The sequence below is a fragment of the Rhinocladiella mackenziei genome, assembly GCF_000835555.1.
Source record: "Rhinocladiella mackenziei CBS 650.93 unplaced genomic scaffold supercont1.4, whole genome shotgun sequence".
Lineage (NCBI taxonomy): Eukaryota > Fungi > Ascomycota > Eurotiomycetes > Chaetothyriales > Herpotrichiellaceae > Rhinocladiella > Rhinocladiella mackenziei.
In genome coordinates, this window is record NW_013550601.1 from 628,197 (window position 1) to 653,300 (window position 25,104).

At 50.3% G+C, this 25,104-nt stretch overlaps 9 protein-coding genes across 9 annotated transcripts; 4 read left to right on the forward strand and 5 right to left on the reverse strand.

Moving 5' to 3' along the window:
- Positions 1-3,971: 3,971 nt before the first annotated feature.
- Positions 3,972-5,288, reverse strand: Z518_05356 (uncharacterized protein; the record flags this gene model as incomplete). Its single annotated transcript, XM_013416168.1, has 1 exon — positions 3,972-5,288. One exon carries the CDS (start codon positions 5,286-5,288, stop codon positions 3,972-3,974), a length of 1,317 nt encoding a protein of 438 aa, XP_013271622.1.
- An 832-nt stretch (positions 5,289-6,120) lies between these two features.
- On the forward strand, positions 6,121-7,374 carry Z518_05357 (uncharacterized protein; the record flags this gene model as incomplete). Its single annotated transcript, XM_013416169.1, has 1 exon — positions 6,121-7,374. One exon carries the CDS (start codon positions 6,121-6,123, stop codon positions 7,372-7,374), a length of 1,254 nt encoding a protein of 417 aa, XP_013271623.1.
- Positions 7,375-7,975: 601 nt separating this feature from the next.
- On the reverse strand, positions 7,976-8,491 carry Z518_05358 (uncharacterized protein; the record flags this gene model as incomplete). The annotated part of the gene is made up of 2 exons (XM_013416170.1): positions 7,976-8,138; positions 8,337-8,491. 2 exons carry the CDS (start codon positions 8,489-8,491, stop codon positions 7,976-7,978), a joined length of 318 nt encoding a protein of 105 aa, XP_013271624.1.
- Positions 8,492-10,468: 1,977 nt separating this feature from the next.
- Z518_05359 (uncharacterized protein) lies at positions 10,469-11,171 on the reverse strand (the record flags this gene model as incomplete). Its single annotated transcript, XM_013416171.1, has 2 exons — positions 10,469-10,677; positions 10,766-11,171. 2 exons carry the CDS (start codon positions 11,169-11,171, stop codon positions 10,469-10,471), a joined length of 615 nt encoding a protein of 204 aa, XP_013271625.1.
- A 3,035-nt stretch (positions 11,172-14,206) lies between these two features.
- Z518_05360 (uncharacterized protein) lies at positions 14,207-15,823 on the forward strand (the record flags this gene model as incomplete). Its single annotated transcript, XM_013416172.1, has 1 exon — positions 14,207-15,823. The coding sequence occupies one exon, from the start codon at positions 14,207-14,209 to the stop codon at positions 15,821-15,823; it is 1,617 nt and encodes a 538-aa protein (XP_013271626.1).
- Positions 15,824-16,375: 552 nt separating this feature from the next.
- Positions 16,376-18,557, forward strand: Z518_05361 (uncharacterized protein; the record flags this gene model as incomplete). Its single annotated transcript, XM_013416173.1, has 4 exons — positions 16,376-16,582; positions 16,685-16,912; positions 17,018-17,142; positions 17,240-18,557. 4 exons carry the CDS (start codon positions 16,376-16,378, stop codon positions 18,555-18,557), a joined length of 1,878 nt encoding a protein of 625 aa, XP_013271627.1.
- A 239-nt stretch (positions 18,558-18,796) lies between these two features.
- Z518_05362 (uncharacterized protein) lies at positions 18,797-20,638 on the reverse strand (the record flags this gene model as incomplete). The annotated part of the gene is made up of 1 exon (XM_013416174.1): positions 18,797-20,638. The coding sequence occupies one exon, from the start codon at positions 20,636-20,638 to the stop codon at positions 18,797-18,799; it is 1,842 nt and encodes a 613-aa protein (XP_013271628.1).
- A 594-nt stretch (positions 20,639-21,232) lies between these two features.
- Positions 21,233-23,445, reverse strand: Z518_05363 (uncharacterized protein; the record flags this gene model as incomplete). Its single annotated transcript, XM_013416175.1, has 2 exons — positions 21,233-22,762; positions 22,816-23,445. 2 exons carry the CDS (start codon positions 23,443-23,445, stop codon positions 21,233-21,235), a joined length of 2,160 nt encoding a protein of 719 aa, XP_013271629.1.
- Positions 23,446-23,851: 406 nt separating this feature from the next.
- On the forward strand, positions 23,852-25,088 carry Z518_05364 (uncharacterized protein; the record flags this gene model as incomplete). The annotated part of the gene is made up of 2 exons (XM_013416176.1): positions 23,852-24,617; positions 24,682-25,088. The coding sequence occupies 2 exons, from the start codon at positions 23,852-23,854 to the stop codon at positions 25,086-25,088; spliced, it is 1,173 nt and encodes a 390-aa protein (XP_013271630.1).
- Positions 25,089-25,104: the final 16 nt, after the last annotated feature.

Genomic DNA, 25,104 nt, shown 5'->3' on the forward strand with positions numbered 1-25,104 from the left:
TGGCTTATGGCTCCCACTTTGGCATTCTGCACCATCAAGCTGGGGATACGAGAACCAAGGCGTGCCAATTACCTTGAGATGTGTATTGGGCGAGACACAGAGCACGGAAAGGAGCGGAAGAGGACTGGACCAAAACTCTTTCGCAGCACGCTTGGTGAGGTCTCGAGTTTCGGGTGCCTGATGCCTTTCGCTATTAGATAGCAGTCCTGAATCCTCCTCAACACGGACGTGTGTGTGCTCGAGTGTCCTTCGGTCCGAGTGTGGATCTGTGGTTCTTGTACCGAGGCTTCTGGAACCCGGAGTCGAAGAGACCGGGGAACATGCTTACCTGAGAAGAATGGGACTAGAAGAATGCTTTCAAAGCACTTGCGGCTCTGTCTACAACCAAGGATAACTTGCCTTTATACACGAGGATGGGATGCCTGCATGAAAGATGATAAGAGAAAAAGGAAAAAATGGCCTCCTTGTCTCTGGCATTCATTTCGCAAAATTCAGGTTGAGCCCCTAAAGATCTGTGGGCTTGGCAGTGATGCGGCGCTAGTCCCAATACGATCGTCCACAAAGCTTGGCATTCCTCTCTCAACATTTCGGCTGAGATTCCCATTTTCTCTCTGAACACAACTCAATCTCCGGTTTCAAATCTCTCTAACTCTGTCTCCATTGCATTCAAGCAAAATAGCTAGACGGAGAGCAGGGACAAACAGGGACCTACAGGGACCTGGACGAAGACTTCCACTCCATTTGAAGCAGCTAACCCCCATACAACCCTCATCGATTTCGATATCCACGTGTTTACTCACGCGACACTTGTTGAGTCCTCAATCCTTCTATCTGATGGTCGTTACGCTGCATACCCCTGAGTCTACCTTTGCAGGTCAAGCCATAGGCGGATATTCGGATATTTGTCCGAACGAAGCTAAGATAATGCGACCGCTGTGACAGCCTGTGAACCCCATGGCCTGGTTTGGTGAATCCTCCTTGAAAATGGCACTATCGATTCTGCAATGCCGCCAAGTTGAACATAAATTGAATTCCATCGATCTAATTCCCATTCTCTGATTCCAGCAATACTACCGGTCGTCTGAAGTGCATCTGATCCGTCGATCTGAGTTTCCGGCTGCCTACGGTCCTCGTCGTACAGCCATGATTGCAAGGGTTGCCACATAGCTTTCTACGAGACTTTCTCCTGAGAAGCGCCACTTGCTGCCATGCGCAGACTGGGGGAGGGGGCGTGTTTGCATATCCGGACCGTGACGATCCTGGCATACCTCCAAGCAGAGAATCAACAAGATTGGACGCTCCTACACAGCCCGGCCAAATGTGCATAGGCCGCACATCAAACGGCAAACCCGTGATTATTTGGTTGGTGCTTTACTTAACGGGCAGCACACCATCTTTCAAAGCCACTGGCCTATCCAATCCATTCAAATAGGGCCAGTTTGTCACGAAACCGGAGATCGGACGTAAGGATCGGCCCTTCTGCGTGTCTGTCCTCATGATTCATCAATGCGAGCTCGTCGAGATACAGGCGCACCCTCCGTATTGGGATAGAACGATGATTCTAGTGGCGTGATGACGAGGTGTCTGCTGCGCTTCAATCGCCAAATATCAAGGTTAGCTGCGAGCTACCTGGGGGCTTTCGACCATTTCACCCAACACCGGTCATTCAATCCAAAAGCTCCGCATGAACCGAATCAATCGTGATGGGGTTGAGTCCTGACAACCCCTCCCAGTTGCCTAGACGAAAGCTACCCGTTCAGAAAGCGACCTTCCAACGTCAACGTTGCTCATAAAAGAGCTGTACGCCGGTCTGCATCCTCTCTCGCACAACCCGATCCCTGTCAGCCTTCAACTACTTCTGCATGGATATTTTCGCTTTTTCCCACGATTTATTGCCTCCCACAAATAACCACACCTTCCCAGCCTGAGCTGTGGCTTAAGAGTTCGAACGGCACCAAGTGCGCTGCGGCAGTTGTTTTCTTCTCCATGTGTACGATCATAACATATTGGTACCCCGACTGCATCGGTCGAAATGGAGGGTGCCCAAAAGTTGAAACCAGCACCTGCTCCAAACGAGAACAACCCAACCACATGCCTGATAAGAAGGAAATCGAAGTGAGGTTTGTGAGATGTGAAGACCATGGCGAGGTCACGTCGAAGTCGTGTAAGCTACCCTTCACGAATCAGGCATCCACCTTGACTTCATGGGTTGACCGTCCTTAGCGCCCCAAATCACGAGTACCTCTTCAGAGCAGTGTTGAAAGAGACTTTACTTGCTTGGACTCGCATATTTTGGAACCCCGATTTTGGCCGGCTTGGGCGGGCTTCGTTGAACTGTCTGGGTAGTGGCCCTTAGTGCACCAACTTCACATTGATCGCGAGACAATATTCTTGAATATGATGCTTTCGGGTCGACTTACGAGACCTTTCGAGCGTTGTATTGGCTCAAAACCACATTTCTCTCATGAGGATTTGGCGTAGATGAGGCTGAAACTGGGACATGCGAGGATGTACCTCTAATACTTGCCAGTTAGTGATAAGTACCTGGGAAATAGGTACATGTACGCGAGGTGGGTGACCTTTCAGTTTCGATGCCAAGGTTTGGACAAACTCGCTCGCCGCCCTGTGGTCCATCTCGGCCACCTAAAGAAGTTCTGGGGGTTGATCGCCTGGCCAGATGGACTGTGCCCCCCCTACAACGGACTTCCTGCTTCCGCTCGCTGGAGGCTCTTAAAGGCAAACCAGATGCTCCAACATCTAATCCACTTTACACACTATTATCTCACTGCGATCTACCTCTTAGCATGTCCAAAAGTTTCCTTCCTTTATTCAATCATGCCTGCATCTGATGCCAGAGGGTGCAACTCATCGGCATCAAGAAAGAGAGCTCGAATGTCTGCTGAATTCGGCACCTGATCATTATCTGTTCGACGTCGCTGCCGTCATTGATGCCCGCCAGCGTAGTACAAAAGGGCCAGAATATGGAGCCAACTAAGGTCGCTACTTCCGCCGGGTTGCCTGTGAGCATCTTGTCCCCGCTTGGAGCGGCCGGCACCTTTCTGCTCTGATGGGGCGCCGATCAAACTACCTCCGTGAGACGACAAAAAATTCCCCTGAGCGTTATCAAACCAAAAGGAGACGTGAAGATCAAGCGAAGGCTTCGAGAATACTATACGGTGGTTAAAAGCATAGGAGGTTGACATGGACTTCTCAATTAACATCAGTCCGCATTTGGAAGGCTGAATACGATCCAATCCTAGACAGAGCTACACATATTGTCCCCTGTCTCATGTGGCCGCCAGCAGACCATCCATTATTTATCTTTCAGACATATCTCTTTATATGATGCCAATGCCTTTGCGCCTTGCAATTGGCGCTTTATGTTGATGGAAACGATCTTGGTATGAATTCAAGCTCTTATTTCTGCGCTACCAATTCTGCAACACCTGTGTCCGAGAAATGGACCCATCATCCTTGACAGGGGCTATCACCTCCGCCGAACCGCAGTCTAGAAGCAAATGGTCCTGTCCTACATGCAAGGCTGCGGTGGCGTATGTCGCCGGATTCTCTGCGCCCATGAACTTACCGGGTGAGGAGAGTGTCAAGGTCAGGGTGCCGGTCACTGTGTGGGAGATCAAGGATGGCCGGGTTACGTTCAAGAGTATTCAGCAGTCGAGGATCTGAGGAAGCTCTAATGCAATCTCAGGATCTATTCCATCGAGGATTCAATTCTCTCTTTGTTATTTCAGTCCGACAGCTGAACCTCCCTTATTTCTGCCATTGATCCTTATAGTCCGCAGAGCGATCTCTCCAGTTCCCTAGCCTGTAACCTTGTTCAGATTACGTCTGACAAGCGAGTTATCTCCCCGGTGGTTTGCAAAGCCGTACGGTTTGGTTGAGCGCCCACATGAGCTCCGAGCCGATTCCACATGGCTTGTCCTACCAGTGGTAATTTCTGAATGTTTGCGACGTCATACCAGGAAAGTCCAGTAACTAGGGAAGACGAACTCTTCCTCGAAGATCTTTCTGACCTGTTCGAGGACGAATTTTTCTACTTTTCCCACATTTTTCAGAGCTTGTTTACCATCTTCTTGTCGTCCAATCTCACTTTCCACGTGGATTTCTCGCAACAAGCCCAGCAATGTAGATCTCGAAGCATCTATGCTACCCTTCTCTCCGGTTGGGCCAACTGAGTCGGTGTCTCCTACTAGAGCAGAGGCATCTTCAGGATCCAAGAAACAGAAGTGCACCTTCCTTTTGATCCATGCCACTATCGCAACGCCGTCAAAGGTCATGCCGGTGATGGCCAACCTAAGAGGGATACCAACAAAACTTGGCATGGGGTAATCGAGGAGAATGTCGGCCGTGAGGGTCATCCGCACGTCCCCAGAATATTTCACCCTTGCGACCACCTGAAGGTCTGATGGATTTCTGCTTTGAAGCCTCAACGGAGATAGTGGAGTCATCACCTCAACAGCAGGACCGTCTCCACCATTTTCGGGATAGGAGCTCTGCGGCAGCCTAGGTGATGATAGTCCAGAATCGGATTCGTGTGGAGATGAAATGCTGTTTGCGGTGGAAGGCCTGGTGGAAGGGTCATCATGACCGGCAGCTTCCCGAACCAATTGCCGCGTTTGTATTGGTGTCGATGGAGCTGCGTGGTCCGGTGTCATAAATGAGTGCGCCACATTGTGAGACCACCGCCGGGGACTGAAAGGAGTGCCGCTTGCAACTGCCGCGAGCGGAGTCTGAGTTCCAGAAAGGCCACCGCCGGGAAAGTGAAGGTAGCTGAGATTGGAGGTGCCTCCTGGTATTCCAGGGGTGGCACTTCGAGGGAATGGGTCGGCGAGAGGGTTAGCGCTTGTGCTAAGAAACTCTTTGGTAGATGTGGGAATCTGTCCATCAGAACGGTCGGGACCCGTGAGTATATTGGATAATTGCGCCCCATGTGATGGCTGGTAAGAAGAAGGGAATGCTGGGTTTGAGTGATGATAGTTGGCCGGTTGCATAGCTCCGCTTGCTGAATCCGGGGCAGGTACGGTGGAATGTTCACGAGCGCCGTCTCCGTCCTCGTCGTCGTAGAAGTCAGGCAAGGGGTCGCAAATATCTTTGATCTCGATCTCCGGAGCTGTTCTTCCGAATTCAAACGAATGGACATAGACCGCATTGATGAAGCGAGGGAGTGGGATCTGCTGGAATTTCTGGTGGACGAAGGCTCGAACCTTCTCAGCAAGGGCGACGCCATCCGGGCCTGAAGTGATGGCTTCCCATCCAATATCGACCGACATCTTGTGGCATAGTTGTCGAAGGAGGAGTTACTAGATGAATGTAAGTGATAAGAGACAGAGGAGAGGGAATTGGTCAAGTAGAGTACGAGCGGTTGCTCTTCAAATTACCACTTTTTGCTCGAGAATCCTCGTCGCACTTCAACTACACGCAGGGTCGGCCTTCACGTGGTACCACGTGATGGCATCACGTGCACTGGCTATTACAAGCACTTAATAAATCAACGCAAGTTTTCTGGTTTGGAGTTCCATACTAGATCAGCCAAACTTGGAATCTCTCAGCTTTGACAGAAGTTTCTGCAGGACGTTCTGTGTTGTGACCACTGGAGCAGGTGGCCACGTCACGAGTTACGTGATGTCTGCCGAACTACCTAATAGGAATATCCAGAACTGCAGGGCTTGATTTTCAGCCCAGGAATCAGGCGACTTATGAAATCCTGATCGTCCGCGCCGCCCTTTGGAGCCTTTCGTCAGGTACGCAACCAATGAATGGAAACCAGACCCTGTCAAACGTGCCGCGCCAAACCCCGGTGCGTGCCCACGTCCCTTAATTGTACAGGGTTTTGAGGTGATGGCACAGACACCAACCTCTGAAACAGAAGCTATTCTCGCCAACATGTTTGGAAACCAGCAAATTAGGATCAGAAGACCGCAAGGCATGATGAGTTTCTTTCACTGACCAAATGCAGATGACGTCGAAAATATCCTTATCCTGGCAGAGGAGAACTTAAAATTCCAGGTCAGTGTCTCAAATCCCACTTGTCCGTTGATGAAAAAGTTCAGCACTAGATCATTGAATAGCTCCTCTTTTGGATACCTGCGAATTTATTTCATTATGAAGCGCCTGGTCCGGATCTTCCAACGCGGAAAAACCGGCAAGACTTCATCTTCCACTCCTACCCATTCTCCCGCGTCTCAACAAACGGCGGCACCCCAACCTACAGCCATGGGCACCACACTGAACATCGCATTGCAAAACCAAACCACATCACGGATCGCTTATGCCTACATCACGGGGAGAGCCATCGATAACAACAATGCGCTGTTTCTCCTGCTGGCGGACGGGAAGACCCCATTTTATCCCACTTCTCCAAGTGCCATCGGCTCCCAAATCCCGCAAAACTGTGCCATTCCCTTGGGCGCTCCAGGAAATAGCGTCACCGTGACGGTGCCTCACATTGCTGGTGGCCGAATCTGGTTCTCGATTGATTCGCCCTTGACGTTTCTCCTCAACCCAGGACCTGCATTGGTGGAACCATCGGTGACCAACTATTCCGACCCCAATATCAATATCAACTGGGCCTTTGCTGAATTCACGTTCAATAGTGATCAATTATATGCAAACATAAGTTATGTCGACTTTGTCGGCCTCCCCGTTGCGCTGACACTGACAACACTCGGCGGCGCAACCCAACATGTCTCCGGCATGCCCCCCAACGGACTTGATCAAGTTTGCAACGGTCTACTGGCCCAACATGCTGCAGACGGCCAAGGCTGGGATCAGCTGATAGTATCACACAATGGCCGCAATCTGCGTGCCCTTTCACCGAATCAAGGCATGGTCACAAACCCGACCCTCTTTGCGAATTACTACGACGACTACGTGAACAAAGTCTGGGCCAAATACTCCTCTCAGTCAATGTCAATTGACACACAGGCGTCTTTTGGCACTGTATCGGCCCAAGTTGCCTCGGGCACCCTCTCATTTGGCGGATCGCAATTCACCAAACCCTCTACGCGCGACATCTTCTCCTGTTCCACCGGCCCCTTCGCTACTGGAGCAAATGCAGAAACCAACACCATTATCCCCCGGCTCGCCGCAGCTTTCAACCGATCAACCTTGGTCGTGGCGGATTCTTTCCCTGCAGATAAGAGCCTTTATTACAAAGACCCCATTACGAACCATTATTCTCGGATCGTGCATCAGGCCAACCTGGACGGCAAAGGATATGCTTTTCCCTATGACGATGTTCAACCCAGTGGTGGACCAGATCAAAGCGGAGAGGTCCATGCAGGAGATCCAAAGCTGTTCACCGTCACTGTGGGCGGAGGAAATGCGAGTGTGAGTCCGCCCAAGGATGAGCTTTGAGATCAAGTCTCAGAGTTGAGAACACTGGCGTCAGCGGCGTGCATCGCTTCATAGGGTGGTTAACGCTCTCGCGTGCTTGTCGGATGATCTTCTGGTGGAAAGAGTGGATAGTGAGCTGAGATATCATGTCACCTGCAGCTCCGCGTTTGGGCCCTTTCTGGATAAATTGATCAGGGGCCCTGAGATAATGAGGCAACGATATTTATGATAGAAATCCGAAATGAGAACTCAATACCCGCTACGACGTTTATCCATTGATCGCGAATCGCTGTTACGTCTCCCTCCAGTTCAGCTCACCTTGCTGAGCATCTCGGATCCTTTTCTCGCCGGAACTCATCCCCTTTGCCGCCATATGCAGGGCCTCGTTACCCTTTCCACCGCTCTGACACGATATCCCATCCTCACTTTCCGAGACATCTAGTTATTAAATCTCGCACAATCATCGCACCTGACCTTCGGAAATTTCATATCCAACTGAAATGATACCATCATCCGTCCCAAATTCCAATTCCCCACGACTAATCGCCTTCTCAAATTGCACAAAAAAAGGGCACGAAGACGTCACCACTTTTCAGCCTCTTTCTCAATATCCTCTTCACCGCTATAACTGGACTGCGAACTCCTCGTCCGTGACCTCCTCCGCGATCTCCGCGATGTCCTTGTAGCTAACACCGTCACCGACGATGTACGTGTCGCTATTCCTCTTTGGCACGTCGAGTGCTTTGACCACGTGTGCCGCGGCATCTTGCATGCGGGTGAAGCAACTTTTCCCGCACCGTCAACAGCAAGCCGGGCGCTGCGCATGCCGATGTTCCACCGTGAACGGCGGCCTGTCGTAAACAGACGTCGCTTCATCGGCGTCCTTAACCGCGCTGGGTCACGACTTATTAGTCCAGACGCCGTTCTGGAACCGAGTGCATTCCAGGCGGGGCTTGGGACGTGCCTCCTCCCACACCACGGACCTCATGCCGTAATATTTGACAGTGCCGTAGAAGATGACGGGCCATTCGGAGGGCACGAAGCGTTTGACGCCCGCTTCCTCCGCGGCAACAACGAGAGCCTTTTGGAATGAGACGAGCGTCTCGGCGTCGGCCCCAGATGCAGATGAGGAGCACATCGACGCCCTGAAGCGCGGTGACAAGGGAGGTGTGATCGGAGTAGTGATGATATGGACCGGAATGTCTTGAATTAGTGGGATGAGCTAAGATAGGTTGAAGGGGAATACAGGGTCACTAGATGAGACCGTCTAGGAGCTCAGGGCTCGCAAGGATGACATGACATATTTCTCGCATTGTAGACAAAGCTGTGTCAAACCGTCACTGCCAGTTTTCAACTACTTGCGCAGCTCTGGGATTCCATTCTCCTTTCTGGAGTCACTTCAGCCTGTCGTCTGGTATATGCTATGAAAAGGTGTTCATCACTCTTAGCAGCTAGAGAATCTCTGCTTGTTGCGTTCTTTTCGTTGCTTACCAGTTAATCAAGTGCCTCTGATGGTGGAAAACGAACCTTATGACCAAAGCCTGACGCAAGGACGCCAACTGTTATCCTGGCCTTTTTATCTCCGAAGTCAGAAAGTCAAAGAGAACGTGCAGACCCGGGGATGGAGGGTGAATCCTGGGGAAGGTTCAAACCGAAGTACTGAGACAGAATATCCTGACACGGAAGGTGTTTGACCCTTTCACGCCTTGTCTAGCCCATCCCGGGTACCCCCAATGGACCATTCAGAACTATGGAGCCCTTAGAGGAGGATTGGAAGGACCTTACCGCCGTCAATCGTTATACGTCTTCCGAGATGTGGGAATTACAAAGGCTGGAGCAACCTAGATCCGAGAACCGACTACCGACTTCGCTTATATTCATCTCGTGGAAACCATTGAGGCAAACACCAGTCTGAGGGAAGCATATGACAATCCTCCTCTCACATACTTCTTATTGAGCTTGTGCCTTGCCTTGGTGCAATATACTCAAAACATCTGGTCAGCATGGGTACAATTCTGAAGCGGAAAAGGAAGACTGAGTCTTCGGATCGGAGCGGGTGACGAAGCAACGAGTGTGTCTTCCATATATTTACAAGATCGAAACCAAGCAGGAAGCAACGAAACTGTATCGCTCAGAAAGCATACCGACAAAGACAGATGATTTGTCCCAGAGGACATGAAAAGAAGCTGGAGAGCACATCAAAATCAGACGATGATCGATTGAAAGAACTAGAAGATAGCAACAGGAACTACCGCAACCAAAATACTCGAGGCAATTCTGCCCAGGAATAGGATTGAAACCACTGTCTCCAGATCCGCGTCGTTGGCTTCCATCTGAACCAGCGAGACGGGGAGAATGTCTGCTGTGAGGGTCGTGAGGAACTAGATCGTTGCACCCTGCCCTTTGTTGCGTTGGTGGTTTGATGTCAGAGCGCCAGAGAAGATACAGAGTAGCCGGCTGCTAATCGCCATTCAGAGAAAATTTGTGCAGCTGAAGTTTAAAGGATATGAAGAAATTGAGGGTACCCAAACATTGGACGTATATGGCTAGGGTTGAGGATGGGGTGACTCCAGATTAGCTGGAGCTCTGGTTAGGGACGGGTATAAAATATCATATGGACTGGAAGGACAGGTTATGGGAATCCTGGAGGTTGACTTGAGCTCCTATTCAATGACAAAGACGAAGAGACTTTCATGATGTTGTGAACAAGATTGACAATGGGATAAATGGGGAGCCTTCGCGGCTTAAGTCCTCTCATGAATGTCATTTACCCAAGAACGGTGGCGACCGCAGCATCTCAACGAAGGAGGTGCGTATGGCTCGTACGGTGCCTGTTTTCTAACTTGTGATTGATGGAGACAGTATTGATCAGCTAGATCGACAATGCAGGCAAGGTCAGCCCTAGTCATTAGATGGAAAGGGGACGTCAGCTACAGTCAAGCTGCATATTATTTTGGCGTTCAACGCTATCAAAGATACATGCATTCGTGTCCGGTTCCGCGGGCCAATTGAAACTTGACGCTCTCTTGGTTACGACTACATCTCTGTCCTCATTCACTCTATACATTGGTCACAGCCTCGTGTCAAGTACAGGAGGCGACCAGGATTCTCATATCTAGTTCTTGGCACCATGGATGAATACACGCTCCTCGATGGGTTTGAATGATTTTTCGTAGGGTGTGCCAGCAGGCTTGCCGAAGACGAGTTGAGCCTTCAAGCTCCAGTTTTCCGGGACCTTCCAGGTTGAAGAGATTTGTTGGTCGATCAAGGGGTTGTAATGTTGAAGGTTGGCGCCGAAGCCTTCTTGTTCGAGAGCGGTCCACACTATTATTGCAGAAGAATTAGTCATCATCTTCACCAGAAATTGAGAGGGGAACTGGATAACGAATAAGTCGCAGATGGGGATTCTTACAAACAAATTGGTGCATGGCACTGGTATGCTCACTCCATTGAGGAAACTTGTCCGCATACAATGGGTAAGTCTCTTGTAGCTTGGCGATATCTTTGGGTTCTTCGTAAAATAAAATGGTGCCGTAACCAGCTTTGAAACCATCGAGCCTCTTCTCTGACGTAGGCCATGCGTCGGCAGGCGCGACGGCCTTGACGGCCGGCTTGACGATATCGCCCCAGAGTTTTTGATGTTGGTCACCGAGGAGAACAACCACGCGCGTGGATTGAGAGTTGAAAGAGCTTGGTACGTTGAGGATGGCTGTCTTCACAATTTCGTGGATCTTGGAGTCCGGGATGGGAGACTCAGCCGACAGAGCGTAGTACGTGCGGCGAGCCTTGACGGCATCGAAGAATGCAGCGGACGACATTTTGGACGTAGACGAGCTGAACTGTCGAGCTGGCGGTATTGTTGTAAAACTGGGGACTGATTGGTTGAATGTATGTCTGGACGACGAAAGAGATATCGAAACCACCCGAGGAGATCGGATGGTTAAATATCTTAGTGCTTGCGATGGGGTGGGAAGATGCATATTTCGATCGCTTCCAGGTTCTAACCAAATGTTTCAAATCATCGAGACCCAAGACCCAAGACCCAGACACGGCGCAATTGCAGGAAGGTAGCACGCAAAATGTTGAACGAGGCTGGAAGAAATTCCGCCCTGTATCACTGGAACCCAGGGTCCTCTTATTGATGATGCTGTAAGCAAGGATGGCGTGAGGACTCGTAGCTCTTTCGGGCCCCTTTTCTTGAGCCCCCGCAAGCCCAATGGTCTTCGATGGGATGCCACGCCACGGGGCCTGTGATTGACTCGGAAGCCACAATGTGGAGCTGTTGATGGTGGGATCCTAATGGCTTTTCGGCAGTTGGCCTGAATGGCTTTGTCATCGAACCGCGGTACGAGGACTCTCGTTCGAGTAGGGACTCCATTCCTTCGTGAAAAACCGATGGTGTGCTTGACAGACCGACAAACTTGGAAAAAGATTCGATCGGGGGTTTATCGTACAACACGATGATCTCGTGATTTTCAATGACGACAGGATACATTTCGCATGGAGATGGCATTTTATGGATTTGAACTGATGAGCAGTCGAGGTCTGAGGCTGCCGGTGCTATGATTTGTCGATCTGGTACACTTGGTGAAGAACTGGAGGCCCACCTAAAGGAAAAAAAAAGCATTCGAGAAGGTTCGGCACAAGACACCGGTCGAAAAGAATGTCGGTCTTGATCAACAGTTCGTTCCTTTGTGTCTTGCCTACCACCCGACCAAAAAAAGCCGAATGAATTGCCCCTTTACCTAGATATCCTTTCCAATATCAATGATCTCATTGGGAACTAAGGAAAGGAAAGAGACACACTCTTTCGATGAGCAAACCATTCTACTCCATCTCTTCTATTCTGTCACATTCCTTGGATAGACTCTATGGCATCTTTCTGCTAAGATCAATCAAGTGTGATTCATGCGAAGACACCAAAGACGGCGCCTATAAAACGGCCACGATTGTTCAAAGTATCAACAGGCCTCAATGATGCCTAGAAAGGGAGGAAGGGGGTTCGTTGAACCACCCAGTACGCATAGTATAGCATGCTCACTGAGTCCCTGGGAATACCGGCCGAGCTGCTCGTCAACACAGCAACGCCATGGTCACCGACGGCAAGGTACGCACGGTTGCTGATGACACCCGAGAAAACCAAAACGTGCAGAGTCGCAGAGTTCTTCCTGCGAACTCCCTTTTGGCCCAAATAATGAAGGAAGCGAAGGCGACTACTCCTGAGCCACAGACCATATTGATCCACAGGATACCAATGAGTCTTTTTGCTCTATTTAAAAGCTATTGGCATGTTCCTAAAAGGTTGGTCTCAATCAGAATGATGCAGACATGCTTGACATCTGGGCAATCGTATAGATTGAAGCGAACAATACGCTATACAATATTGTGGCCCACAGCATCGTGGCACGTATCAGCCCTTTCTGCTTCTTGAGAGACGGTGTACGTTCAGGGCGTCCACCATTGGGCTGAAAATAACCTGCATTGTCGCAAGGACTACCAAAACATGAGATTCTTTAACCCGGGAGAGTACCAAGACAACAATGGTGATGGAGAGAGTGGAGATGACCACTGCGCCCACGTTTAAAAGGTCCTTGTTCAGCGCATCCAGGGCAGTAAAGGGTGGCGGCCACAATAATGACACAGAATATTGTAGCAGGTCAGGATATGCGATGTCGCGCCGAGGATACCATATGGTAAGCTGTATTGGTCAAATTCGCCCTCCAGCTCTTTGTCATCTGCGTCCAGGGGGTAGAACTGTCCCGGCGGCGTAGGTGTGCATGATATGGAGGAGGACGGGAAGGAGTATGCTCCAAGTCCGGAGTCCAAGGTGATTGTTGATTCTCGTCTGGCGTAATCGGCAGACTAGCTGATATGATGATTTGCAAGTAATCAAGAGGCAAAGCCCCCCCGGAACTAGTGGGGCTGGGTTCGTGTCAAGGCATCTCGCGCATTTCGACGCTTTTATATCGTTAACAGCACTGCTCATTGACGTATGACCTGTATAGGGGGTCTAAGAAGATTGTCAACGCATGGGACTTGGAGTCTGCCTCTCAGCCCCTGGGCTTCGTTTCGGACCTCAATCTTTCCTCCATCGTGGTGCTCAGCAATGACCTGTAACCATTGAAACGGCCAAGATAGCCGCGCTGGCTAAGGCGCCCCAAATTTTGGTATGAATACGTCTCATGCACCATATCCCTTCAACGACTGAGAGGCTTCGTTAGTACTTGGGGAATAAAGGATAAGGCTGATGGTATAGACTTGCAAAAAAGGCCTTGCAGCTATGAAACTTCAGTCTCCGACCTGAACCTTTGCACTATCGCGAATTGGACCGGCATCCATCGGCGAGCTGTTTAAGATTGTGACACACTCGGAGCGGATTTCAAAAATGTCCACGCACAGGAGCACTCTTGGAAGACATATGAATCGTCATTGTCGTCAGCCAAATAAAGAAGAGCTGTGGAATTGAAACTCCCCTGTTGGCTACAATGGATTTGTACCTCGAATGCTCATAATTGAGGAGGGTTTTGGCCCTGACCATCATGCCCGTATACGTACGTTGAACACACTGATCAAGTGGATAACCTGAATCGTCTGGTCGACACGTTCCTTATATGTCAATTCAAGAGTACTTTAAGTGATACACGCCTGTGAAATCGACGGTCAGGCTGAAGAGGCTGAAGGGCTCTAATTTTATCGGCCCCGTACCAGTGACCATCCAGGTTAGCCTCGACGCCTTATGCAAGCCCAGCGAGGCAGAGTTAGCGGCTAGTCTAGAAGAACCTTCGCGTAAAGGTAAAGTAGTGCCATCCCCCCGCCGCCGCAGCCTCACCAACCCATCCTCCTTTTCAAAGCCATGAGGCTCATCCATACAACGACTCTGGATTTCCATGAGTTCTTTTCAGATATTCCCGAGTATGCGATCCTCTCACATACGTGGGGTGAAGACGAGGTATCATTCCAAAACATGTCTTCGCCTGATCGGTCACAGAAGAAAGGCTACTCTAAGATCGTGCAGACCTGCGATCTCGCCTGTCAAAATGGCATAGAATATGCATGGGTCGACACCTGTTGTATTAACAAAACGAGCAGTGCAGAGCTCACGGAATCGATCAATTCAATGTTCCAATGGTATCAGGACGCCGTCGTGTGCTATGCTTTCTTGGATGACCTCTCGCCCCAGGTTACTGTAGAACAGGGATTGTCCAGTTGTCGCTGGTTGACTCGAGGATGGACCTTGCAAGAATTATTAGCTCCGAAAAGCCTTATCTTCTTCGATTCGGAGCGAAACAAACGAGGGACAAAGCTCGAGTATGCAGACATTATCTCCAAAGCGACTGGAATTCCGAAAGATGTGATCCTCGGAGAAACGCCACTTACAGACTGTTCTGTAGCTCAGAAGATGTCGTGGGCTGCCTCCAGGAAAACCACTCGTTCGGAAGATGGAGCATATTGCCTACTGGGAATATTCGACGTCAACATGCCCTTGATCTACGGCGAGGGTCGCAAAGCCTTCCGTCGACTGCAAGAAGAGATTATCAAGCATAGGAGCGACTTGACAGTGTTGGCCTGGGATTGCAAGCCAAACGAAGGCAAAGCTGTTCGCCTGTTTGCCAAATCTGCTAGCGCTTTCGCCAATAGCTCTCACATTCAACCATTTTCCGACGACTTCGAGAACTTCTCTGTCACCAACAAAGGCCTATTGGTATCTGGCAGCGTTCCAATGAGAATCGCTTCTGTCACCAAACCCGACGGCACTCAAAGTCTCCGATATGTTCTCCTCCTTGGATTCGATGCTTCTTGCAATTCCCCAACAAGTAGAGGCATATTCCTGCGCAAGGTGAGCCCTGGTCTCTTTTACCGAGATGCCAAGTTTCCACTGGCGAATTTCAACCTTGAAGAAATCCAACGACTGCGAAAGATATTTGTTATCAACTACTATATCTTCATTGACGGGGATATAATACGCCGAAACTCCTTTTACATCTTTCGACGTGAGACAATTCATGTTCCGGCTGCGGATAATTTCCAGCTCATCGACGCGGTACCCGAATCCTTGTGGGATCATTCGGACCAGGTATTTCTTAGACCTGCTCCCTACAAATTTTCCGCATATCCGATGGTACTGGCAATGCTGTTCCAAGGATCTATAGAAGGCCAAATTATCCATATCGTTGTTCTTTGTGACTATGATCGGAGAGATGCTCCCAAATGCAAGATATTCAATAGGGCTGCGCATCATCGACAAGCGGCCGTGATCTTTACAGGAAGACAGAAAACCGAGTCCATTCTTTGGGCAGATTTCAGACTCCAATTTCCGGAACTTTCGAACCTCACACATACTACGGTGATAAGTGTGGGGAACCAGATCAGAAGAGTGTCTGTGGCTTTGGAAAAAGGATCGATGGAGACGCTACCGAGAAACAAGCAGTGCTTTCGTGTGAAGGTCAATGTCGACAATCTTCCCACGTAATAGGACGAAAACGGACTCTGGAATATGGACATAAAGGTATACAAAGAGCATGGACCTACCAAAACAATGGAGATACCATGATGGTGGACGTACCAAGATAGTGGACACATTCGGGGACACACAAACCCGTGTCTCGGTTAAAAATAATGTCCGAAGAAAATGACCGATGACTGGAAGCCTCGAGCGCTGTGAAATTCCACTTCTCTTGCGGCACAGCTGTTCGTCGTGATAGTGAGGCAATCCAAACAGTCCCAATCCCATGGCATACTTCTCCTCAACTCGGTGCCTACTGACCCCGACCTCCCTCTCAGGCCGGTCACCCCAGATTTTCTCCATGTCTCCTAGTCCCAGCCTTCTCCACAGTTTCCACACTCATGCCCCACGCTAACCTTTATCTGTGCGGAATTCCCCCCTTTTTCCCGGCCAGATTATTCGATACCCATCAGAGCTCACCGAATGGGCGGTCAAACACATGAACATATGAAATCAGGTCCAAAGGCGAATCCTAGAAACAGTGGAAGCCATTCACGAATCTCTCTGACAAGAGTCAGGATGAGTACCACTGTAGACCAGCCAAGTAAAGCAAGCATGGCCGCCCACGAGATCGAACATACCGACGTTGATCATAACCCTCATCATCAACATCGTCAGAATAACATCTCAGCGCTGGATCTGGAAGATGACCCTCACCGCGCTGCCCTGGAAGACAACCCCGACAAAGCTGAGATTCCATCCTGGTCCACTCTGCTTGCTGTACTGGTAAGTAAACAATAAAGACCACTTCATCTCCCTCTCCTGCTCTTCCTTCCATCAAAGAAGAAACAAACCCAAACCTAACGAAATGCTGTGTATCATGTCAAGTTCCTCGGCCTCTCCTTCGTCGCCCCCGTCAGTATCGGCTTCACCATGACCGCCAGCGTGATCGTGCCCATCGGCACAGCGCTAGGCGACGTGACCAACATCACTTGGATCGTCGGGTCGTGGTCGGTCGCGAGCTCGGTGTTTTTCTCACTCGCAGGCAGTCTAAGCGATGTCTTTGGACGGAGGTGGCTGATCATTGCCGGAAACGGTGTCAATCTGGTGGGAGCGGTACGTATTGTCTTACCACTAGCTAATTCTATCCATGTCATATCATCATATCGCAGGGAAACACAACGACGCAGTGCTAACTTCTTTTTTTCCTTGGCAGAGCAGATTGCAGGAGCAACTGCTCAATCCGTCGAGGCCGTGATTGGGGGAATGACCCTGCTCGGAGCAGGGTGTGGGTTGATATTTGTCGCCTACGCAGGGATCCCAGAGTTGTTGCCGAATAAATGGCGGTATGTCCAGTCCAAAATCCCGAAAATCCACTCCCTTGATCATGGCCCTGCGTTTGTACTTGTGTTTGACGCTGACTTTGATATCGTATCCCACCAGGGGCATCGGCCTGGGCTTCACCGAATTCTGCATTCTGCTCCCCTTCGCCGGTCTCGCCGTATTATTAGGAAACCTGCTAACCGCCAACGCCTCATGGCGCTGGATTTTCTACCTAGCCATCATCTACAGCGGGGTCAGCCTCGTGGGCGTAACTGCATTCTACTTCCCCCCTTCCCGGCCACAGGCAGACTACGAGAAATCCCGCTGGCAAGAGGTTAGAGAACTCGACTATATCGGCATCACACTATACACGGGCGGGCTCACTACATTGCTAATTGGGCTCACTTGGGCCGGCACCACCGCGCATCCGTGGGCATCAGTCAGTGTGATTGCGCCGATTGTCATTGGCGTCGTGACGCTGGCAGCATGTTTCGTCTACGACTTCTTCGTCCCTAAGAACCCGTTCTTCCCACTGCGGCTCTTTCGGCAAGTTCGTGAGTTCACGCTGTTGCTCTCCTTCGTCTTCGTCGCTGGCATGGTGTATTTCACGATGGCTGCGCTGTTGCCGTTGGGAGCGTTGTACATGATTACCAAAGACCCCGTGGAGATTGGCGTCATTTCGATTCCGGGCGGTCTGTCGCAGGTCCTTGGTGGCTTCGTTATCCCTGCGCTGGTGCACAAGTTTAAACATATTAAGATCCAGATCCTCGTGGCGCTGGTGATCCAGACGGCCTTCACGGCGTGCTATTCGACCGTGATCCCGACGAATAAAGCTGGTTGGATGGCGTTGCAGTTCTTCGCACAGGCTTGTTTTCCCTGCGTTACGGTACTGTGCTACGTCACTGCCGGGTTGCACGTTAGACAGCGCGATCTGGGAATCGCGTCTGGACTGATCGGTACGTTTCGATCAGCGGGCGGTTCGGTGGGCAACGCGGTCTTCAACACCATTCTCAACAGCTACATCTCGTCGCGCCTGGGGCCGAGCATCGCAGCTGCGGCAGTCGCGGCGGGGTATCCCAGTGACGGCCTCGACCAGCTCATTCCCGCTGTTATTGCAACGGGGTCCGGTGTTCCCGAGCAATTCGTCGGGTTGAACCCGCCTGTGAGTGCAGCGGTGCAAGCAGCGTCGGCGGAAGCTTTCAGAGATACCTACGCTTACGGTTTTAGGAGGATGTTTTGGTGCACGATCCCCTTCGGCGCTGTGGCTGTGTTTGCGGCGTGTTGGATCAAGGATCCTAGTCGATACTTGACGAACCATGTTGCTGTGCACATGGAGAGAGAGGTGGTTGGCGGTACCAGCACCAGTGTGGCTACGAAGGGGTCAGTGGCTATGAGCGTGAATACCCCGAGTGAAGGGGAGAAGAATGTGGAAGTTTAATGGACCAGGAAGTCGTGAGTTGGATGAGAATAAATAGGTCAGCAGAAGGATGTCAGCTCCCATTTGAGGCGCTGCAACTTAATAGATCTCGAGCAGGCATTCATCGAAATGCAATGAATGTACCAATTTCAAGCGTCGTTGACAATGCAAGAGAATCCCCGGAAACGAAAATGTGTCTTGACCGATAGACAGCACCATGCATTATCACATCAAGTATATTTTATAGCGAGAGTTCCAGCCTAACTCGCAAGTTTCAAGGCCCTGAACACCACTTCTCTGAGCAAACCTTCGCCAGCGTGACTCTTCCCATCAAATTCTTTTGCACGCCAGATGACAATGCCATCTGGCCTCACCAGTACGGCTCCCGAAGGTCCCACGCCACGAACAGAAGCCCACTTGCCGTCCATGTCGCGCCAGCTTGTGCCATTTTGCGTTTTCTCGTTCGCATCCGAAATCCCAATTAGGGCGACGAATCCCTCTAGGCCTGAGACCGCGGACGTCCATAGTTCGGGCCGTGACGTAATCAGGATGAATCCGTCGTACTTTACCAGGTCTCGCGTGGACAATCTCTCTGAGTCCCTCTCCAACCAGGCATGCGGAAGATGATGACCAGGAATAGTCGAGGGGTGATACCTTAATATATCTAGTTCGCCCTTTGCGTTGAGCTGGCCATCATGACTCGTTTCCTTGCCCTCACCATCAACGTCCAACTCAGGGTAGAACCAGCCAATTTCGGCTCCCAGGGCGTGGAACTCGTCGTCTAAGATCTTCTGAGCACGATCAACAGCTTCACGCCGCGAGGCATCTAGAGATGTCTCTGAGGCACCAAGGAAAGAATCCATCGCGGCGACATTTTCGTCCTCCGTATTTTCCGGTGAAAGGCCCAAAGCTCTATCCATGACGAGCGAGTGGGCTTTGAGGTTATGTAAAGATGTAGTTCCAACACGCTGCCCTATGGGACGCCGCTCGGTGTCGTAGGTATCAAGTAGGTCGTCAAAGTTTACCTTTTCTGGCGAAATCAAGGGAAGTCCGTTGATGGCGAGATTCAGCTTCCAGACAAGATTATAAACGTCTTGGATGCCAGTATTGAGACCTAGTGCTCCCCATGGGGGGATTCGATGCGCGGCATCTCCGACGAGGAATACTCGACCCGTGGACTTCTTACTCCGATACTGCTGAGCGTATAGAGCATTCACGTACCAATGACTGATTGATAAAAGTTCGACTTTCAAATCGGGAATCTGCAAGGTATTGTGCATGCGTTGTAACATTGCCGACTCGTCGAATCGTTTGGGGTCGTTTGGATTCAGTCCACATGCAAAGAGCCATTCTTCACTATCTGGCGAAATCGGATACGGGCCCAAGTGGTACAGATATCCGGTGCCAATGCTTCCTCCCAGTTTTGGATTGATGAACCAAGTAATGAAATTCCGAATGTCGGGATGGTGGAGAGATATCGGAGCCCGAACGTGCGCAGATACCATATCGACGATATCTCGTTCGCCTTCCCATTTGATGCCGAGATCTTCAGTCAAGGCTCGTCCGCCATCGGCTCCTATACAGTATCTCGCTTTGACTTCCTCCGGTATTTGGCCTTTTCGTTGGAATGTGAGGACGACGTGATCATCAGCCTCTTCGACTTTGGTTACTTCCGTGCTGTAAAAGATAGTTCGGGGGTTGAGCTCTAGGGCTCTTTTCTGAAGAATTGGCTCCAATCGAATCTGTGGTAGTATCGAGTACGAACAAGGAGATACTTCCTCGTACTCTTTCCGGTAAATGCCACCACCCCAAGCATTGCGTCGGACAATTTCTTTGCCGTACGGGCCAAAGCTAGTATACCAGGCTGTTTGACCGTCTATTGCTTTGGGCGCTCTGTGCCTAACGATATCCTTCTCAATTCCCATATGCCGATAGATTTCCACTGTCCGGTGGTTGTAACCACATGCCTTTGGATGTATCGAAGTAGAGGGATACCGCTCAAAAAGAACATGTGGGATTTTGCACAATGACAGTAATATGGAAGAGGCCAAACCGGTCGGTCCTCCTCCAATAATGGCAACTGGTTGGATTTTGGACGCCATTAGATCAAAGAACTCGCGGTCACACATGGACCAAATTCTTCGTCTCGTAGATTAGACCTTTGCCCTCACTCTTGAGCCCGCCGAGTGCCTTTGAGAAATATATCATGTAACCCAAACTGCTTATAATGGCCAAGGGAACGCCTGAAAGGGTTTTCCAAAAGTAGCTTGACAATCACGTCCCGCTCTCCAAATGCAGCTTGGCACCCACTTTTTCAGTCTGGTGGTAAGTTCTGTCAACTTGCCAGCCCACGTCAAACGATCAAAAAAGTACTGACAAGTCCGCTGGTATCTTCATGATAGACCTGATTGGAGTCCCACGTCGCCTTTGAGGTGGTTAGAAAATCTCCACAAGAACCGTGCCCCACGATTATGGTCTTCACCGGGGAAGGATTGCGGGGCACGTGGAGGCGTGAAGAGCAGCTGAATCGCAACGATTTTGGCTCTCGGAGATTGATTAATGGGCGAGGGAGGGAGACACGCAATGGGACGCTTGTGTCTCCGAGGTTTAGAAATCCGGTCAGTTAGTCAAATTGATAACTCTATTGAGATCCAGGAGTCAAGGGCAAATATTTAACGAGTCTCTGCTAGGCTGACTCATGTCAAGCCACTAATCCAAGTGGATAGAATGGCAAGCATATCACTGGAGATCCCCCATTGCGAAGAAATCATTTGTAGAATCATTTGAAGAGTGAGAAGTGAATATCGAAGATTGCGCGTTTTGGTTCCTGCACCATTGAGGTAGTCCCCCGTGACAAATCGGTAGCTGTCGGAATTTTCCGGGCTTTTGCGACCGTAGTCGTTGGTTGAATGATGCTGACTTGTACCTTGACCCCAAGCTGCGTCCCAGTCGGGACGTTCGGGTGTCGTGACTGTCGTCTGGCCATATTTCGAGTACGCAAAAAAGATAGTGGCTGCAGCAAAAACTGATGCGGGCAGATGTGGAGGATATGCACGACCAAGTGTCATTAGCTCAGCGAGATCTTGAATAGCCACCGCATGGAGTAGAGCTCTTCGAGCTTCTGGAGTATTTGCCCAGTTATTCAAATCGATCGGATCGGGTGAGCGACGTCCCGCCGCAAAGAGATTTTGGCTCATGCCAAAATTCATGCAAAGTCGTTGACACAGGATCACAGTATCCGTAGCCAAATCAAGGCAGAACGTATGCCATCGTAACAAGAGTTCCTTGGTTTCCGCCATCACGGTGATCGGCGTTAAATATGTTCTTCGTAGGCGTAGAGCCGCATCGCGGATTTGAGAAATCGGTGGAATTCCCAAAGCTGAGCCATTCGCGTCTCCGTGCTCGGAAAGAATGGCCTGAAAGCCCTCGAGGATCACAAGAACCGAGAGCGGTGAGTCGCACGGGATGGGGAAAGAATTTGGATGGAAAATAGATAGAAACACTTCTCTGAAGGTATAGGGAGTTTCTCGAACTTGTCTCATTTCGTCAATCCAATCCTCGACGGTTCGGGCTTGAAAGACTGTATCTTTACTCGCAAATTTCAGCGGGTTGGTGACATGTTTGCCCACGGGGCCCGCTCCAGCGTATCTCGCCAGCTGAGAGTCAATGATGTAGAGGCCAAGGACAGTTCTCCTTTGGATCTCTCTAGCCACCCAGTCTTTCCACTTTTCATGTTTCTCCTCGTCACCGGCTGAATCGTCAGGTAGTTCGTGCAAAGCGAAATCGGGTAGGTCGAACATGCCGAACTGACGAGCCCAAGAGAAGGCGAGACCGTGTAGTGTTTGACAAAGAGTGCGTAATCGTCCGGATCGAGATAGCATGGCATAAGTCTGGCCTAGTAGTGCGGTAGTGACAATTTGTGCTGCTTGAGATCTGAATGCTGCAATCTTTCCTTCGAACACATCACCCCAAGATGTGGCTGCAGCAGTCTGCGCAAGGCGCCACAAGAACTCGCCTTTGGCAACCGCATCGCTCGAACCAAAGAATAGAGAGCCAATTGATACCATGTTGAGAAGGAGAAACGGGCCACAATCCTTGAGATCAAATGTCGCCTCATGAAGAATCGGAAAGGTAGGATTGAAATGGGTGAAAAACTGATGTAAGCAGGCATCCAGAAAGTCTGATGTGATGCCACGGGCATTTATTTCTCTTGTAACATTTGAAGACTATGGCCAGTTAGCATCCCCTGATCCTAAGGAGATTCCAGACCGAGGCGTACCATGTCGGTGATCAAGGCCCCGACCTGTTGCACCGCTTGAGGGCTTCCGTCATCGAGACTCTGCAAAGGTTGGCTGCCACCACGAAAATTGCCCGAGTTCCTATTACCAGGCAGAGAATCTGTAGAAACGTCTGTTGGCAACGATGTCGGCCAGCCAGGCGGTGTCGACAGAAGATATTGAAAGAAATCTTCCGTTTCATTGAAGTATGGGGCACCATTGAAACCGACGGCCGCCACGTCCGGATTGTTAGCAGAGGGATTTCTCTCGACTGGTTGTTGCACATTGACGTCTTGTGCCATGGCATTCAGGCCATCATTCAAATCTGTCGATTGTGGCGCATTTTGCCGGGATTCCAGGGCAGAGAACTTCATTTGCTGAGAAGATGCATCTCGAATTTTGGGGGCATGGACGCGTTCATGCCGGAGCAAACTGTCATGTCGAGCGAAGGTTCTGCCACACTGCGCGCAGACGAAAGGGCGATGCCCGGTGTGTGTCCTCTCATGTCGCACAAGATGTTCTTTCTTCTGATATGTATTTGGACAATATTGACATTGAAGTTGACGCCTTCTTTTTGGTGTGGGTATTGTGGGCCAGGTGTATTGCTTGGGGCTTCCATTGCTGGAGTCCATCTTAGGAGCTAAGAATTTGAAGCCATATGAAGAGATGTATAAATTGTTTGGCGAGAAAAATCACGTTGTAGTCGAGGGACAGGGCCAGCGAGAATAAAGTTTGGTTGAGGGGTTGAGACAGATCCTTTAAAGGCTTGAACGGGAGGATCGAGACCGAGACGAGATTGAATGGGAGAAAGGCCGGAGCCCGGGGGAAGATTGGGGGAAGGGGGTTAGCTTTCTACAGAACCCACGTGATGGAACATATCTTGTTTTGCGCTAGCCGAATATGGCATGAATCTCAGCCTTGTCACAAAACTCCACTTCTAACAATCTCTGGCCCTTACAGGCTGCGATCTCTATTGCACCATGAACGAAACAGCACTCTACTCAAGCCAACATATCAGATCAGGTCGCGATATATGCAATGGAGGACAACAACCCAGCAATATCTGCTCTCCTCCAACTAATCGAAGACTACCACGCTTTCAACCCTGGGGGTGTCCCAATATACCCCTACCCCACAGCCCTAGACTTCAGCAAACAAGTGTCCCGAGGGCGACCTTGCATATACCAACTTCAACGACCACAGTCCCAACAAAGAACCCACTCCGACCTTACTGAACGGTCAAAACACTCTGAACCAAATCCAGAGTTGACGTATCTACTTTTATGCGCAGCTTTCTCATGGACAAAACAAAGTCTCTGCGACAGGGTAAAGGATGACGTCGAAGTCGCCGTAACTCCGGACGGGCGGGCAGATTCTCTGTATACGTACCCTGACAAATCCAATAGTGGCGAAGGAGAAGATCATGAACTGGAACAAGTTTTCGTGCAGCCGGCAACAACGACCATGTCCCTGTCCACACTACTAGATAAGTTGTGCCCATCATCCCCGGACACTCAATCTGCCGATTCCACCAAGTCCCAACACGGTGAGCCGGTCTACTATCTCCAATCGCAAGACAGTAATTTAACCAGCACTACATTATCGCCGTTATTGCGCGATGTGCCAGAAACCATTCCTTTCGCCGACGCCGTGCTGGGCAAACCCGAGGCAATCAACATCTGGATCGGCAATGGGGCCAGCGTGACGAGCACGCATCGCGATCCGTATGAGAATCTATACCTGGTACTAAAAGGGCGGAAGACGTTCAGACTGTGGGCGCCGCCTGAGGAGATTTGTTTGCATGGTGGGTACCGACCGTTCTTCCTGCGAGATGTTCAGTGATTATTGACCTCTCTGCCAACCTTCAGCCAAAATGGTCCGTACCGCACACCACGTCCATGACACCACCACATCGCCTGCAACATTCAGAATCGTCCTCGACAACAACGATCCCGACAGGGAGACGGAAAACCGCATCCCCTGGATCCCCATTGACCCTCTCAATCCTCCATCTCCATCGGAGATTTCATCCAAGTACCCTTATTATCAATATTCCCATCCCCTGGCAGTAACGATATCTGAAGGAGAGATGCTCTACCTACCATCAGGATGGTTTCACCATGTGACACAGGAATGTGGTGTTTGGGATAATGGGGACGTGGCGCCTTGTATAGCTGTAAATTATTGGTTCGACATGGACTATGAGGGCGAGAAATACGTCATGAGGGAAATGCTGGGACGTTTAGTTGGGGCAATGAGAAGGGACAAAGGGTAGGAAATGAACCACAAAT